At 48.2% G+C, this 18,085-nt stretch overlaps 1 protein-coding gene across 1 annotated transcript in view; it reads right to left on the reverse strand.

The window, feature by feature from the left end:
- Positions 1-967: 967 nt before the first annotated feature.
- Positions 968-18,085, reverse strand: part of Panx1 (pannexin 1) — a 39,694-nt gene continuing 22,576 nt past the window's right edge. The window contains exons 2-5 of the mRNA NM_019482.2: positions 16,565-16,704; positions 5,219-5,439; positions 2,544-3,202; positions 968-1,400 (exon numbers count right to left, since the gene is read on the reverse strand). Of these exons, the coding sequence (NP_062355.2) occupies positions 1,321-1,400; positions 2,544-3,202; positions 5,219-5,439; positions 16,565-16,704 (1,100 nt within the window). The 3' untranslated portion in view covers positions 968-1,320. The remainder of the gene's footprint in view (positions 1,401-2,543; positions 3,203-5,218; positions 5,440-16,564; positions 16,705-18,085) is intronic.

Here is an 18,085-nt window from a genome sequence, read left to right on the forward strand (position 1 = left end):
AGCTAACCACTTACATAACGTCTGACTTCACCAAGAAGCAATTAGACTAGGTAAACAACTGTCCCTAAGATTAGCCCAAAGTAACCTGGGAGGGCCCTGAGGACTGCCACTTAAACGTGATAAAATGTGAACGTATAACACATTCATGTGGTCAGAATGTCATCAGGCTTTAACGAATTTCAGGTCAGCATACAGCTCTAAGGCTGGGCCCGGGGCTCACACCTGTAGTGCCAACACGTGGGAGCCTGAGGGAAGAAGCGTGAGGAGAGCCTGATGGTGGCCTGAGCTATAAAGGGGAAGGGGTCCATGTCACAAAACAAAACCTAATCAGTGCTGGAATGTTCTTCTCAAATGACTTCAATTATATAAATCAATCTGCATTTTTAAAAGTCTGGCTTAAAGTTAACCAATGTGACTCTAAACAAATGGCTGAGGTCACTGTTGTATCAGTTCCATGTTCTGCTCTCATTGGACAAAGTGCCCCTCGCTGTGTTCTCTTCATGCACTTCAGTAAAACCTGCTCTCCTGTCTCAGGCACCCTGACATCTATCGATAACCTCTAAACTCAGGTTTCCCACTGGGAAGACTTCTGAAGCCTTCCTTCCGGGAGTCACCATGGTATGACTGTCTCCTTCCGGGAGTCACCATGGTATGACTGTCTCCTTCCGGGAGTCACCATGGTATGACTGTCTCCTTCCGGGAGTCACCACGGTATGACTGTCTCCTTGGCCGGGTTCAGTCGGCACTGCCTCAACCTGCTGTCCCTGCAGAGTCAAAGGGCAGCGAGCAGTGGGAGAGGACAATCAGCTGAGGCTGGGGAGTGACAGGACAGCTTGCCTGTACAGGAGCTGAGACCCAGGTCACAGCCAACTTAGGACACTGCCGCGCATGCGCACAGGCTGACCTCCCTGGTAGGCCAGAGAATGCTTTTCTGGTTCAACAGCGAGTAAGGGCACAGAGGGTGTCATTAAGTTTCATCCTCACATGTTTATTACCTCACAAAACAAAGCATCTTCCATGTGCTTGCTCTCTAGAAGCCCCAGGTCCTCTAGCACCTGCCAGTCCAGAATGCTGCTCCTCTGTGGCTGAGGCTCTGTGCTCTTAACAGCCCTGCAATGAGGACTTCACACAAAGCACACTTACTCTTGTGGGACGTTTCTAATCTATTCTTCTATGACGCTGTTGGCCATTATGTCTATTAGAGATTGGTAGGACACACACTACATCAATACCAAAAACATCTACTGCAAACTAACTACAGATCCAACAGGGGTGCGTCAGCCACAGAAGTCACAGGCTTGAAATTCAAGAAGGAAACCATTAGCAGGACGGATTCAGAAGCCTCTGGCGAGAGTTCTTCTCCCCATTGTTTGCTGCAGCCTCGCTGCTCAGGTCCAAATCTGTCAAAATTAAAAGCATTATTTATAAGGGAGGAATAGCAGGAGGCATCGGTGTTAGCCCACTGTGAAGGGACTTCTCATACATACCCTTTACCATGGCTGCTTCTTAGTCTAAAGTCTTAAAGTTGGGTCGAGAAGTCAGTAACCCCCTCTTTTAAGTAAGAAGTCACAGAGTGACTTTGGGAGCAACCAGCCACTCTCTTGGTTATATATGAGGCCTGCTCCATAGGAGAAAATTCACACCTGTACAGTAAACATGGCCCAAAGCACACAGCTCAAGAGATCCTAAGTGCTAGAAGAGAACCTACTACTGCTATTTGGCTAAATGGGCATGTGGTCGAATTCCCTTCTGAATATGTCTGTCCTTATAGATTGGTGATAGATTAATCTCTCAGACAGAGAACCCTGCTTTTGCAGCGGGCAGCTGTCAATGCAGAGACTCAGAACTGGCCCAAGCCAAGAGCAAGTGAGATGGCTGCTGAGTGCCCAGCCTTAAATAGGACCTCTAGTCCAACCCCCGGCCCTAGGTCAGGCTCAGGGAATGTCCATGAAGAGGAAATGGGGTTAGTGCCAGGGGCAGGGGGTAAAAGGCTGGCATCTGAACATGACATGGCCTGGATCATGGACTTGCTACAGCTCAGCTACACAAGATGAAGAGAGCCAACATGATCAGCCAGCGTCCCTACAGGAGGCACTGACTGAACTCCGTGGGTCACAAAACATAAAGACAATATGAGGGTGGGAATGGGATATATGGGGTACACACATATGGGGTACACACATATGAGGGAAGCTGGATATGATCAAGATACGCTGTAAACACACCTGAAATTGTCAAAGAACAAATCACAGAAGGACAAAGAGACCAGAGGTACAGACAGGAAGACAAGACAAAGATGTGGGGTGCTAGAAACCGAGGTGGAATATGAGACAGCACACAGAACACAGACAGAACAACCAGACAAAGCTGAGAGGAAGACAGGGAGAGGACAGCAGAGCCATCCTTCTTTGGAGCTAGGATAACACCAATTTGTCCCTGTATCCTTGCAGTCTTGGGCTCCTGCAGGATAACACTGGAGCAAGGGTTCAAGTGACAGGCAGGGTAGGGTAAAAAGGTGTGCCTGCTCAGAGAGCCCACCCTACCTTTGAACTCCACTCTCTGGCTGCCCTGGTCCTCTCCCTTGGTCTGTAGGGACGTGGGAATTTTTCCATCAATGATGTCCATCTTAATCATGCCCAGGTTTGTCAGGAGTAGCATGGGGTCAATGCCCTGCCCATTGCTTTTAATGTTCTCCAGCACCTTCAGACACTTGTACGATTTGAGCTCACTTATGTTCTCTTCCAGAAAAAGGTTGTAGAGGCTCAAGTCATTGTAGCCTTCAGACTTGAAATGTAGAACATCGAAGGTGGGCAGGATTTCATACACTTTGAGAATGTCCGTTTTCTGCCGGAATGGGATGAAGAACGTGTAGACGACCACGGGAATCAGCAGAGCATACACAATGAGGTTAATGAGGCTGAGCAGCTGGAAGATGCCCACGGCGATGAGCTTGCACTGGAAGCGATCGGGGATGGTGCTGTCATTTTTCAGGACGCCTGATTTGATGCTGCACAGAAACTCGTCCGAGAGTGAAGAGAGGCTGAAGTAATAGCTCAAGTAGATACATGCCAACAGTATAACCACAAATGTCACCAGCCGGCAGCTAATGTATTTCATGATTAAATGACTAGAGTTCTTTTTTGTCTTCAAGTACTGCTCCACGATTGGGTACTTGAAGTGGCTTTCAGATATCTCCCACAGACTGAAAAACAAAGCAAATAAAAATAATTGGGACCCTGGCCAGTCTCATCAAGTGTGAAAGGCACGGGCATTGTCAACACTGTCACACTGAAAACTTCAAACAGTAACTGTAACTTCATCTGACTGCTGCGGAATAAAACCATGCTTAAAAACCATTTTTTCACTAGGCAGTGGTGGCACATGCCTTTAACCCAGCATGCAGAGGCAGAGGCAGGAGGATCTCTGGGTTTGAAACCAGCCTGGTTAACAGAGTGAGTTCTAGGACAACCCCGGCTACACAGAGAAACCCTGTTTCAAAAAACCAAGACAGACAAACAAACAAAACCTTTTTTTTTTTTCTTTAAATGTTTTAGACATTTAAAATTTTATATGAGTGCTCTGACTGCATGTGTGCAGTGCCCTCGGGAGCCAAGAGAGGATGTCAGATCCCCTGAAACCAACACTCTGGCCTCTGCAAGAGCGGCAAGTGCCCTTAGCTGCTAAGTCCTCTCCCCAGCCCCATCTCTTTTTAATAGTTTAAAGACAATCTGCTTGGTTAAATGTGAGTTAATACTTAATAATCTTTAGGGTAACACCTGGTACCCACTGCTCAATGTTTGTTAAATAAATTTATCAAATCCAGAATAGCAGCTGGTGATCTATTATTGTTTTGAAATGATAATCTCCCACTAAGAATGAAACGAATGAAACATAGAAAAGAAATTTCCAACCCATGTAGAACACGTGTCTATCAGGGAGGGTGGAGGCCACTCAGGGACTCAAATGGTCCACAGCTCTCTAAGAAATTACAGAACAGTGTTTATCTATTATCTAGAAATAAAAGGGTGAAAAAACAGAAGCAAATAAATGCATTGACTTAATAATGTTGCACTCAAACCCAGTGTCTTGAATTGTGATGAGTTTTATGTCACCTTGACACAAGCTAGAGTTGGTTTACAGAGGGAACCTTGATTGAGAGAAGGCTCCCACCAGGCTGGCCTGTGGATAGATTTGTGTCGCATTTTTTGGGTTGATGATTGATATGGGAGGTTGGGCTCACTGTGGGCAATGCCATCCCTGGACTGGCCATCCTAGGCGCCGTAAGGAAGCAGACTGAACCACCGTTTAAGAGCAAGCCAGGAAGCGGCACTTCCCCAGGGCCTGGGCATCAGAACCTGCCTCCAGGTTCCCGCCCTGCTTGTCCTGTTCCTATTGCTGTGATAAAACACTATGACCAAAAGCAGCTTGCGGGGAAGAATTTAGTTTAGCTACTGTTTAAACAGTGCAACATTACAGTCCATTAGTGAAAGAAAACGGGGCAAGCACATGCTGGCTTATTATTGGTTTTAAACGACAATCTCCCACTAACAGGAAAAAATAAAAGAAATTCTCAGCCCAACTAGAACACATACACATCTACCCAGGAGGGTAGAGGACACTCGGCGGACCCAAATGGCATAATTAGTGTCTCTGGCTCTCATAATTCTTGCCCTGGTTTCTAATGTTAGCTAAAATAAATCATTCCCCTTCGAGTAGCTTTTGGTAATGGAGTTTTATCATAGCAACAGAAATTCTAAGACAGGAATATAGCAGGTATCTTTAGAAATAAAACAGCTGTTGCTATTGTTGTTACTACTAGCAATGACAGAACCTGAAGAAGAATGTAAGAGAGGGCGGGACCTCCACTCAGTGAGAGAGAAGGCGGGGCCTCCACCGTTCTCATCCTTTGTACATGCTTGGCTACCTTAGAATCAATCCTCTGTGCCTTTCCATTATAGGAGATCAAAGCAAGCAAGCTACGGGTGAGACCTGTCGCCCCTGTGAGAACTGCTTTTCAAAGGATGAAACTGGACAGGAAAGGATGTTAACCTGAGGACAGTGAGGTCTGGGGAGAACTGGGTCCCTGTCAGTTGACGGGTGACACCCTACCTACCCCCTTCCCACTCTTGGCAATCAGCACCCTGGGCCAGCACAGCAGGACAAAAGGGGCAAGGAACTGATCCTAGGGTGCCTATGGACAGCCCTCTGGAGCCATTACCTCTGCCCCACATTCTCAGTCACTCCTGGGGGTCCAGGTCCGTCTCTTAGGTCCAAATCTCGAGCACTCTTGGCAGCCTTGATGGCGCGGTTGTAGACTTTGTCAAGTTCCTCCATGATAAACTTCAGGTCTGAGCAGAGGTGTGGAGCTGCAGAGAAGCGCCAGAAGAGTGCGGGCAGGTACAGGAGTATGGCAAACAGCAGTAGGATGTAGGGGAAGAACTGAAAAGCAAGAGCCAGTCATGGTGAGCACCCCCTCTCGGAGCAGAACAAGCCTCCCTGGACACTTCCTGACTCTGCCAGGAGCTACTTGTGACCTCATTTCAGGGACGAACTCGCATCCCCACGTCACTGACAGACACCTGCCTGCTGCCTGTTGATTAATGCTTGTATAGATATCTGACCCAGAGCTGACCCCTTTCCATTCAATAGACATCAACTGGTAGGAAGTGGTGACTACATGGAGACAAATAGTACTTCCTTCTAATCACAGAAAAAGAAAAATAAATACATTTTCCTGTCCTGCAGAATGGTTCCTCATCACAGCCCTAATTAAGTAACAGGCAGATGTCACAGTGGCCTTCGCTGGGTTTTCCTTTCATTTGCTCCAGTTTAAAACTCTCGTTTTTTGTCTTGCTTTTCTCTTCTCTGGACACTGGGAAAATGCCAAAGAAACATTATGACAAATTCTGGCTTAGGTGGTCTGGTGATTATCTTGTAAAGCAGTTGGAATAAGCACCTAAAAGTTACAGGATGTGGAAGGAGGGACCCTTACCGCTGACCGTCACTCTACAGTTGGACAGTGTCTTGTGCGAGACGCCGCAGCAGTAACAATCACAGTGAGGCGCCAGGGTTGGGGGACACAGAGCAGACCAGAGGGATGTCAGGCAGTGGAGGGTGATCTGGAACTAGTCCAACTAGAAGCTTGGGAAGATATGGAGCCTCTGACCCTCAGTTTCCTTCTCTGAAGTGGTTGTGTGATACAGGAATCATGAAGATGCAACTGGATGGCTCAGGAAAAGAAGCTAGACGTGGCTGCTGTCTGGCCTGTCCAATGCACTGGAGATCACCAGGAAATACCAACAACAGAACAGGACCTCCTACCTGTAGCCCATAGGCCTGTGAGGATCACTCCTGTCTGAACAGGGGAGGCGAAGCTGGAGTAGGTTCTGGCTCCAGATCACAAAGCTGGCAAGTGACCCAGTTAGACTATGACGCCCCAAACTATAACTCTACACAGCATTTCACGACCCTGTTCTAACTTTACAGTCACTGTAGTGACACCAGGGTCATTCTGACTGGACACACATAGGAGTAGGCAGGCCCTGTGCCAGCCCTGGACTGTCCCTGCAGTAGGAGACTGAGGCTGCAAAGACCCTGTGGGCACTCCTAGGAACCCTACCTGCTTTCCAACAGGAATGCCTTCCACTTCCACCGCATACATGTACCTGACACATTACTATGAAGTGTAAAAATCTCAGGCTTTGGTTTGTATTTCACTGGCTTTCCATGGCCACTCTCCCTCCACTCTAAGACCCCAGGTGACCATGACCCCTGCAGCTGCTGTGGCTTCAGGGTTCCCTTGGTTTTGTTAGGACTCCTTGGGTTGTGCTTGGTTTTCTTGGAAATAATGTTTCCTTGTTTTTTTTTTTGTTTTTTTTTTTTTTGTCTTTAAATGCATGAAGCAACACATACAGGCTTACAAAGGAAATGGGTTGTGCTGATACAGTTACCAAAATATGAAAAAGCCAACTTGCACATGCTTTTGTTAGTAATCCTGAAACAGGGTCTAGTGGATGGCTTGATAGCCATTACAGTTCTTAGGCAGAGATGAGGGAACCACACTCCATTCAGAGGGAAAGTGACTTCACTGGGTAACAAAGCCCTTGCCCAATGTCTTGTACACGTAAGTTTCAAGTTAACGAGAAAGAGGGAATCATCTGTATACAGACATCCTGAGCCATGAGCTCTTCCAGAGAATCCTTGATGCAGAAGAAACAGAGAAGGAGACCCAAATGCCCCAAGTCCTACAGTACCCTCCACTTGGCTGTACTTTGGGGTTCGCACAAGACAGAGTCTTTCAAAGTTAGCCTGATCTGCAAAGAGCTGACATACAATGGAGCACACTGCAGGCTGGACATCGCAAAACTACACTTGGGGGGGGGGGGTTAGTTTACAGCTGGCTATGTTCATTCCATCCTTGTCTCGTCTACTCACTGACTACCACTGTATAAATAAACTAAAGCCATGCGGTGTCCAACACTGAGACAGCCAAGCACTGGAACCATAGGTGGCAGAAATCAATCAATCAATCAATCAATCAATCAATCTCTTTCTCTCTCTCACAAATTTGTTTATTCATTATGTATACAGCACTATGCCTGCATGTATGTCTGTAGGACAGAATAGGGTACCAGATCTCATTATAGATGGTTAAGAGCCACCATGTAGTTGCTGAGAATTGAACTCAGGACCTCTGAAAGAGCAGCCAGTGCTCTTAACCTCTGAGCCATTGTTCCGGCCCCGTGGCAGACATATTTCTAACTTAGGTTTCTGAAATATTTTTATAAGTCTTGTTTGTTTTGAGGTTATTTGAATAACATACTCACCTTGAATTTTCCCCCTAAGGGAGCAAGTATAAGTCTGTCTAGCACACCCAAGCAGTGTGGCATTTAGCCCAGTGGGCAGCAGAGCACAATTCACTGTAATTAGAAAATGAGTGTTTAAGGGTGTTACGTGGAGATGTTTGTGGTTTCCTAAATGTCCCTGTACTCTGGTTAACTCTGCAGGGACACATAGGAAGGCCTTGTCTACTAGTTTTCCCTAGGCTTAAATTCTCCCACCCCATTGAAAATACAGAAACCATCCTACATGCTTCAACAAGGCAGTCAACTCAATTCAACTTAAATACAAATCCAAAAACCACTAAATTATAGCCTTTACAATTCTTTTGCCAATTAAGAATGTGGAAAATAGCCAGGGTGTCGGCCTTAGGGGAGTGCTCGGCCACCAGTGCTGCCTGCTCTGTGTTAGGTCTGGGGTGCACATCATTCAAGGCTCTGACTGCACCCCTCGGTACGATGCCCCAGATGGCCAGCAGTGCGCTCTTCCCAAGACAGTGAGACCCTTCACAGAAAGACAAGCAGCCGTTCTATCTGCAACTTGTAGACTCCGTGCTCTGGAAGGGGTGGAGGTTACATGACCTGGGTATGAAAGGAGACTGAGGTGACCTAGAACAGCCCCCATCTGTGGTCCAGCTCTTGCCTCATCTAAAACAAAGATCCAGGCAAGCAGCTAAACAACGCCCTCCAAGGGATATGGCCCTCGCCTTATCGAATGTGGAAGGGGATGATGACTTAAAACATATTTAAGGCCCCGGGCATCTGCTTTATGCCAGGCAGTGCACAGGATGCCCCTGCCTGCCCCCAACACACACTGGTTCAAGTAGCAGCACCTTCCCAAAGACTACACAGCCTAACAATTAGAAATCAAAGCCCATGGTACACAGACATGTATGAAGGCAAAACACACATAAATTGAAAACAAAAAACCAAAACCAACAAAAAACAAGAAACTTTGAGTCTGAAACTGTTTGAAATATGGTCTCTGCAAACATAGTTAGCCAAAAAACTGGTGGCAGTAACGACAGGCCACAGGAGGGAGTCTGGTGAGATGAAGGCAGACACTGGACACCTCTGTCTACCATCCTCTCATCTCTGTCAGCATTTCCCTTTAGAGTTAGTCAATGGATCATGCAAGAGAATGAATCCCCACTGTGGAGTTTGTTCTGATCTGTTACAGTTTTTTATAGGGGCTCTGGGGAACATAAAATGTTAGCCAGCAAGGAAACTATAAAGGACCCCAACTCTTTTACACAGCAGGAAACCACCAGTAGAGAGTGGTCAAAAACACTTTTGCAAAACCACAAAGCCTACAGAGGATGCAGAGGCAGCAAGGCAGGGGGCACATAGCGGCACATCGAAGGTGAGAGGCTGGTAGGAGATGCCTCCAGTGAAGAAGAGCCTGGTGGAGCTACACAATAACAGGTGAGAGGAAAGGGAGGGTCTGGCTTGTGCTTCAGGTCCTGAAAGAACAGACAGCTGTAGCCAAGGGTACCATAGCACTGATCACCCCGGGGCGGGGGGTGGGGGGGGGGTGGGGGAGGACCCAGAGAGAGGAAGCAAGCTGGGGCCCTGCGATACATCAGGGTCAGACAGAGTGAATACTGGAAGGGACAGGAAGCAGGCAAAAACTAAAGCATCTTGTATTGAAAGACAAAAGTACAAAGGATGTCAGGCCTGTGCTGGGATGGTCAGATAAAAACTCACCTAGAGTCAGTTTCCAAATATGGGAAAAAATGGCAGCAATGAGCCCTGAGCAGTTTTCAGAATGGAGACAGGAAAGATGTCAAGGAGAAGACAATCAGGCTTTGTGCCTGTTGGCATCTGAGCAGCGGGTAGCACCTCAGAGGCCTGGAGAAGACAGCAAGCAGAAGAAGGAAAGGATGGAGCCAGAAGATTCAGAGCATCGTGCAAGAGGCAAAGCTCTGCCTGGGTCTAGATGTCACAGTGGTACTCTGCCCTTGTCTGAGAGCACTTCAGTACTGCAGACCAGACAAAGTTCTCCTGTGAAGCACCCTGACACTGGGAGCCACACTGTTACCTCTGCTGCCATTCCCTTTGGCTGCAGACTGTGAGAAGAGTGTGTAGATTAATGGGTAAGTGGTTACTGGTATAGAACTATATTTGGCTTTGGCTTGACAATATATGGTGTCACAGTTAGCCAACCTGACCTAGTGTTGTGGTCCTCAGACCAGTGGCTTCTCTCTCATTCCTGAAGCTGCCAGAGTCCCTGTAATGGCTAGCTTTGTCAACTTGACACAACTTAGAATCATCTAGGAGTCTCACTGAGAGACCATGTACATTGATTCGACCCAGGGCATGGTTGTGGGAAACTGCCCTAAGACAATCGATGTGGGAAAGCTAGCCCACTGTGAGAAGCACCATTCCCTAGGTGGGGCTGGGGTCCTAAACTGCACGAGAGTGGAAAGATCAAGCTGGGTACAAGCAAGCAATGACCACGTTGTATTCATTCCTCTCTGCCCTCGTCCGTGGATGCGATGTGGCTGTTTCAGGTTCTGTTGCCTTGACTTCCCCATAGTCAGATGTATAGACGAAGACATGGGCTATAACCTGCAGCTGACATTAGCTACTTCTCCTGTAAGCGGAATTTGTCAAGGTGTTCTATCACAGCAACAGAAATGAACTAAGCCAGACATGGAATTGCAGGTCTGAGTCGACATCCCCACAATGGCACACTGGTGTGCAGGCTCACACTGTCTGAGCAACAGCAGTCTAGTCTGGTGGCGCCCACTCAGGGATCCAAGCCTGCCCAGAATCTTGAAGGATTCTGAGAACACCACTTTCCTGGCACTAACCCCAATGTTAAAAGTTCTACTCTAGCAAGTGTGGGTGGGGTTCATTCCCGGGTTTGTACATATTCCAGGTAATGCCAGAGGTTTCCAGTGAATCCTCCAAGTCTCTATGACTCTGCTTTAGAAAAATATTTTGCCCACTTTGTTAAGTATTTTCTATTCTTTCCCGTTTTCTTTTAAGTGCTCTGTTTCAGAGAAATCTGATTAATCTTTGTCCATGATGAGCTGAACGAGACTAGAGAACAGAGTTCAAGCAGTCTTAGAGCGCCCTCTGCTGGTATCCTGGATGCACTCACTTGCCCAGCAAAAAATACCTGCTCTTAGTGCCAGGGGTAGCCATCAGCTGTGAAAAAAGCAGGGGTAGGAGTCCAGAGGAAGGGATAAGAGAAGGTCAGCCTAGTCAACAGGGAGAATTGACAATGCCAGTCCATGGTGACAGACACTTGAACATTACCCTGAAGAATGTCTCTGGAGTTTAGCTGGCACTGAATTGAGACATGCTTACACACACCCTGAACCCCTAGTCCCTTGAGAGCCATGCCTGGTGGACACACAAGCTAGGCGGCTGCCAAGAGCTGAGGAATGGGAGTTTAGTGGACACTGAGCTTTGTCTGGGAGGTCGGAGCTCAGTGGATGGATATGCAGAGGACTGTAAGCTGAACAACAGGAATTAAGCACGATTAGTCACTCAAAAAAGTGACTTAAAAAGACTGTTCTGAGGAAAGGGGTTTTGTAATCTGAAAATTCTCCCATTTCTTCTATTTAAAGCTATATAAGATCATCCTATTGCATTGTTATTTAACATGTAAATTGTACCACTATAACATATGTTTACTGTTTTTTTAAGTTTTAGATTAAACATATTTCTATATTTTATTTTTACAAGGCAAAAAACTGAAAAACATTCCGTGTGGGAATATAGCAGCTATGATTACTGATTTGTGCCCAACTCCAAAGCCACAGCTTTATGTCCAGTTGGCATGGGCTACTTCTCTAGTTAGGGAACAATCTTGGAAAAGTATATATTTTAGATTTACCTAATTTTTAATTATGTCTATGTGTGTGAGAGTGTGTGTATTAGGTATGTGTGGGGGTCGGATCCCCTGGAACAGGAGGTACAGGCAGGGGTGGATGCTAAAACTAAGAGCCTCAGAGACCAAGGTCCTCTGCAGACCAGAGCCTGCTCTTAAACAGTGAGCCATCTTGACTGTAAGCCCTGCTCATTTCCGGGACTCTCACAATCAAATCCCACACACTGCAAGGCCGTGGACAATGAGTCTTTTCTCTGACTGTTCTGTAGGCCAGTCCTACAGAACTCCCTCCGAAGGCCCTGGGGAGGCCACCTCCCCCACAAGTGTCCCCACATTCTCTCCCCTTGACGTGTGTCTATGTGCAATTTTTCTCCTCGTAAGAGGACACCATCAGCTCCAGGGTTGGTCCTCATAACTCACGACTGAATCTCTAACAAACTGTTCAACTCAAGTCATACTCTCAGTATACAGGGTTAAGATGGCAACATAATCTTGGGTGACAAAATTCAACCCCTGCCACCACACCCATGTCCTTCATCTTGGTCTCTGCCCCAGAATAGCCCTGGAAGCATCTGGCTCACCCTACTGTACTGACAAGCTTATATGTACAGGATAATCTGCCCTTTACTCCTGCCTCTCAGTGCCACTGCTCCCCAGAGTCTGTCCTCAGTAGCTTTGACTGTCAGCTTGACACAGCCTATAGTCACCTGGTGGGGAGCCTCGGATGAATTCACTTAGAGTGGCCTGGAGGTGTGTCTCAGGGGCAGGGGCTGTCACTATTACTAACTGATAGGAGGAAGTAGCCTATTGCAGGCAGCACCACTCCCTGGGCAGCTGGTGCTGAGCTGTGTAAGAAAGCTAGGTAAGTATGAGCCTGAGTGTGAACCAGAGTGTGAGCCAGAATGTGAGCCTGAGTGCGAGCCCGAGTGCGAGCCTCAGTGAGAGCCTAAGTGCGAGCCAGAGTGAGAGCCTGAGTGCGAGCATGAGTGCGAGCCAGAGTGCGAGTCTGAGTGAGAGCCTGAGTGTGAGCCTAAGTGCAAGCCTGAGTGCGAGCCTGAGTGTGGGCCTGAGTGTGAGCCTGAGTGAGAGCCTGAGTGTGAGCCTAAGTGCAAGCCTGAGTGCGAGCCTGAGTGTGAGCCAGAGTGTGGGCCTGAGTGTGAGCCTGAGTGTGAGCCAGAGTGTGGGCCTGAGTGCAAGCCAGAGTGTGAGCCAGAGTGTGGGCCTGAGTGCAAGCCAGAGTGTGAGCCAGAGTGTGAGCCTGAGTGTGAGCCAGCAAGCAATGTTCCTGGTCTCTGCCCTCATTTCCTTCAGTGGTGGATTACGACCTGCACATGAACCACATGAACCCTTTCCTCTCCATGTTGCTTTTCCTCAGTATCTTATCACAGGGACAGAAAGGAACTAAAGAGACACCATCCCTTCTACACCCTCGGTCTCACAGCTTCCACACATCACCCTGACAGGTGCCCCGAGTGGGCGCCACCAGACTAGACTGCTGTTCCTCAGACAGTGTGAGCCTGCACACCAGTGTGCCATTGTGGGGATTTCTACTCAGACCTGCAATTCCATGTCTAGTTTAGTTTCATTTCTGTTGCTGTGATAAAATACTTGGACAAATTTAATTTATAGGAGAAGTGGCTTATGTCAGCGCCCCAGACACCTGGCATGCTACCCCAGTGGTTGGTCAGCTGCTACCACAACACATAAGCATAAACACAGTGCCTGTCTTCCTGGGGTAGCTTTAACAGTGACTGTGTGGCTTTCAAGATCTCTTGGTGTCACCTTGTGATTGGCTGTGTGGTATCAAGCCCTGTGTGCTGTCGGCACGTTCCCTTCTCAGAAGCGCCCACATCCTTCCGCTTCTGTCCTGACCAGAGCCTTCCCTGAGCCTGACTGGTGGTCTCCACGCCTCTCCTCTCTGACACACTAGGCTCTCCCTGCTCCCCTCCTGCCGACCAGAACCCACCTCTGTAACTGGCGAGGCTTCCCCTGCCTCTCCTCTCACCACTAACCACCACCACGACTTGGCTCTGAGGACAGACTCTTAGAACCAAGCATACTGCCAGGCCCACGCAGCGGCTCCCACTGGTCCAGCATTTGCCATATGCCTGTTTGGCAGTCACAGATCCTACTCTCCATAACCCTGCTTCCATTCCACTGTGCCGTGGCCACCCTGCTTCCCAACAGGACGAAGCATCTCCGGGAAGTGCCTCACCCCACACTCCCAAGGCCAGTGGTTCTCAACCTTCCTGATGCTGCGACCAGTTTTACAGTTCCTCATGCCATGGTGACCTCCAACCATAAAATTATTTTGTTCCTACTGCATAACTGTTATGTGGCTACTGTTATGAATCATAATGTAAATATCTGCTATGCGACTCCCCCACAGGTTGAGAAGTGCTGCCCTAGGCAGTCCTGCTGGGTTGTTAGCTCAGCATCTCCATGTGGTCTCCAGCCTCTCAGCCACCTCGTTCTCGTGACTCACGGGACACAGTCTTCCTGGTCACACCCTTCCCTCCTGTCCACCCAGCTGTGTGTAAGGAAGGCACATTTTCTGAGAAGAACAGAGCCAGGTTTTTTGTTTCTGTTTTACCAATCACTACTTCTATACACTCACTCTTCACCCACAACCACCTGGCTGTCGCTTCACTAAAGCCCTGCAGCGGGAGCACTGAGGAATAACAGATCCAGTGAGTTGGGCTCCACTCGGAGAACAGCTGAGGGACAGGAGAACTCACGGCTCTGTCCCTGGGTTTCTGGGAAAACCATGCTTTATCTTTTCTGTCTCTCTTTCTAATTCAGTTCACCACCAGGGAGAATCTGAGAATCTGAGACGCATTCTGTGGCCCACTGCTGCCAAGCAGAGCATGAGGGCCCTCGATCAACATCAGCTAAAAGGAACTCCATGTCGCTGTCTGCAGCTAGGAAACCTGATTCCTCCAGCTCCCTGAGACAACCTCCATGTATCTCAGTTCCTCGAGCCCACTGGTAGTAGTGATGGGTCTGATCAAGACCTCCTACGGACATGTTTCTGTTGTGAGTTTTCTCTGGATTTTCCTCATTTGTGGTATGTCATATGTGTATAAATGCCAAACACCCTGCATAAAGAGCCAAAGAAAGCACACGGGTGATGCTCTAGACGATGTCCCTTTCCTCCAAGGGGGGGACTCAGCTTCACTCTGGCAAACATGTAACTTAGAGACATCGTCAATGTCCAAGTAGTCTCATTGTCCAGGCTCTGAAATGACTCAGACCAGTACTCTAGTCCCTGAAATGACTCAGACCAGTACTCTAACCTCTGGGAGGGAGGGAGGGAGGGAGGGAGGGAGGGAGGGAGGGAGGGAGGGAGCCCCTTACTCCCAGCTAAGCCTGAGGGTTGACCAGGCAGGTTTCTTCACTTTCTGTCCCCAGTCCTAGAGCCTGGTAAGAGCTGGGATACTCAGAACCGCCATAGCAAATGAGCTCAGCTCCAGAAAGAGCCTCAGACGCTCATCCCAGCAGGTCCCCTTGACTTGCAGACCTGGGTTCTGTTTGTGCAGCCCCAGACTACTCTATGACCCCAACATCTGGAAAAAAAAAACAAAAACAACTGAGGGTTTCTCTTGCTCCAGTGGTCTTGTGGCAGCTCAGGTCCCTGCCAACCCTTACCTTAAGCAATCCCTGCTACAATCTGAGGCTCAGCCAATGCCAACTCAGACTGGCCACAACTTGGCATTTCCACAATGACAATTTAACATGGACTTAAAACTACAGCAGCACAGACCGAGATTTACAAGGCTTCCTGTTTTCTGCAAGCGTCCACCTGTGCTGAAGGTCCTTACAAGATGATATGCTGACACACAAGGCCGACAAGAACCCACTCTGCACGCAGGCTGCACATTAAAGGGGAAAGGCCAACCCAGGCATCACGTGGTACCTCCACGTCAAATGTGCATGGAGTCTTGTAAGAGAAGAAGGCCGACTGGGTGTCCAGACGCAGTTACAGTAGCAGAGGATATGCAGTCAGCTCTAGCCCTGCAGAAGATGCACATCTGTGTTTTCAGTAGATTAGTATCAGATGAGACAAATGTTCTGGTTGGTTTTTACAAGGGGCAAAAGAACCAGTAGGACAGGCTAAAGCAGAGTCCTGCCTCGGTATGTGCAGAGGAGACCCAAGATCTCAGGGAAGACGCAGAGTGTGACACCACTGCTCACAGGAAGACCCAGAGTGTGACATCACATCACTGCTCACAGGAAGACCCAGAGTGTGACATCACTGCTCACAGGAAGACCCAGAGTGTGACACCACTGCTCACAGGAAGACCCAGAGTGACATGCTCATTCACAGAGAAGACTTGAGATGTCACATCATCGCTCATGGACAAGACTGAAGGTGGTCACTTAAAGAGTGCTCCTCTGCATACTTGCTAGCTCTGGCTACAGTTTCTTACTTTCCTGACCTGCACCTCTTCTCTCTAACCTGATCAGCCTGGCTGCCAATGCCTTTTGTGTAGTACTTCCCCTTCCGTTCAGTACATCCACCTACCAGAAAGCCACTCAAGAGCTGTGTAGGCAGGATTCACCCCCGGGCTTCTGGTCCTCCAGTAACACAATGGCCAGAAGCAACCCAACTATGCTAGTCTTTACTTTGTCTAAGTGAGCCCTTGTGTCACATTCTGCAGGGGAATTAAGGACACAACGGAGACAAAGACGTACAAGGTGCCTCTCACTGAAGAGCTAAAATTCAGAGAGCATCTATTTCTTATCTGCTCCCCATAGATGTCGGATGCAGTCACTGCTGAGGCTCTGCCGGTGGCTGACCACACCCTCTGGCATATCGTGGACTGTGGCTGGCACCGCCTTCCCAGGCCTCCACATCTCTATCTGTAGAGCATCTCATTACCTTGTGCAGCCACAGTGGGAGGTTTCCAGACTCGCTCTGCAGGGAGCTCTTCTGCTGTACAGCAGCCCAGCAGTATGAATCCACAAAGGCAGCCTGTCGCCAGGAGAAAGAACTCGGGGAGAAGCAGCTTATCTGGGTACCTGGGAAGCAAAGCAGATAGTTCCAAATGAATGAAGCACGGACCTGCCTTCCTCGCTCGACGGAACTATCCCCACGGAACTTAAGTGCTGTCTGTGGTCAGCGCTTCCTGCACTGAGCTGCAACATCACACACTAACTGAATGCAGGTATTTAAAAAATCTTGACAGTAAAAGGTTTCTGGATATGCAATGATCAAAAATTCAAATTCAAATGTGCAACGAATCCAAGGTTTGCTGGAAGTGCTCCTCCGTGTAGTATTGCACAGTCTCATGGAAACCTGGGTTCTGAACTCACAGTGCACACTTGGTACCATTCAACACTCTGAATCCTGCCAGAAGCAACTCAGCTCACAGCCAAGACTAGGGTACGCTATTGTACTCCACAGACGCTCTCAACTTGACACAGGCTGGAGTCACGCAGGAAGAGAAAAGCCAGTGGAGAATTAGTTCTGTCTTGCCTGTGAGCATGTCTGTGGGATAGTTCCTTAAGGATACAGGAGGGCCCAGCCCACTGTGGGCACCTGGTGGGCTTGCGTTGTATGTAAGTAACTGAGCAGGCCAGGAAGAGCAAGCCAGTAGCAGCACTCCTCCCTGGCTTCTGTTTCAGTTCCTGCTTCCAGGTTCCTGCCCTGGCTTCCTTCACTGATCGAAGTGTAAACCAACCAAACCACTTCCTTCAAGTTGTTTATGGTCCTGGTGTTTATCACAGTCATACAAGGCAAACAGGGAGAGTTACGAACTGTAGTTGTTTAACTGTGCATACAAAGCTCTCATGGAAGCATAATGGCTAAATTATGAAAAACAAAGACTAAATGTTGTCCTAATATCACTATTGCATAATGGCCAAATCAGTATACCTTTCGGATGAATTACGGCAACAAGCACACCCATCAGTACGTAATTTTATTAAAAAAACAAGAATGGTGTTAAAGACATATATAATTTATGAATAAATACTTGATTTGCACACCCACACACCTGAGTGCTCATAATGGCCACGAGTGGAGAAAGTTTAAGAAGCTTGGTCTGGGCCGTGAGCACCAGGACTGAGGAGGGGATGACGGTGAGGAAGGGACTAAGATAACACCCAGCACATACTGGAACTTAACACAGTGAAAGCACACCTGGCTGACACTGGCCCTGACAGCAGCTTGGGCTCTGCTGGGAGAATATTCTAGAAAGAAGTAAACTACCATAAAAACAACAGGGAACGGGAAAAGAATAAACAGAAATGCTGAAATGTTGCCTTTAGGGAGTCAACAAAGAAGTGGTGGGCAGACTACAAGGTCAACTCAACGCAGGTTCATGTGGGTACACAGAGTCCAGAAGTCAACCTTGAACAATCCTCCTACCCTTATTCATCCTCCACCTTCTTTCTTTTT

The sequence above is a fragment of the Mus musculus genome, chromosome 9 (assembly GCF_000001635.26).
Source record: "Mus musculus strain C57BL/6J chromosome 9, GRCm38.p6 C57BL/6J".
Lineage (NCBI taxonomy): Eukaryota > Metazoa > Chordata > Mammalia > Rodentia > Muridae > Mus > Mus musculus.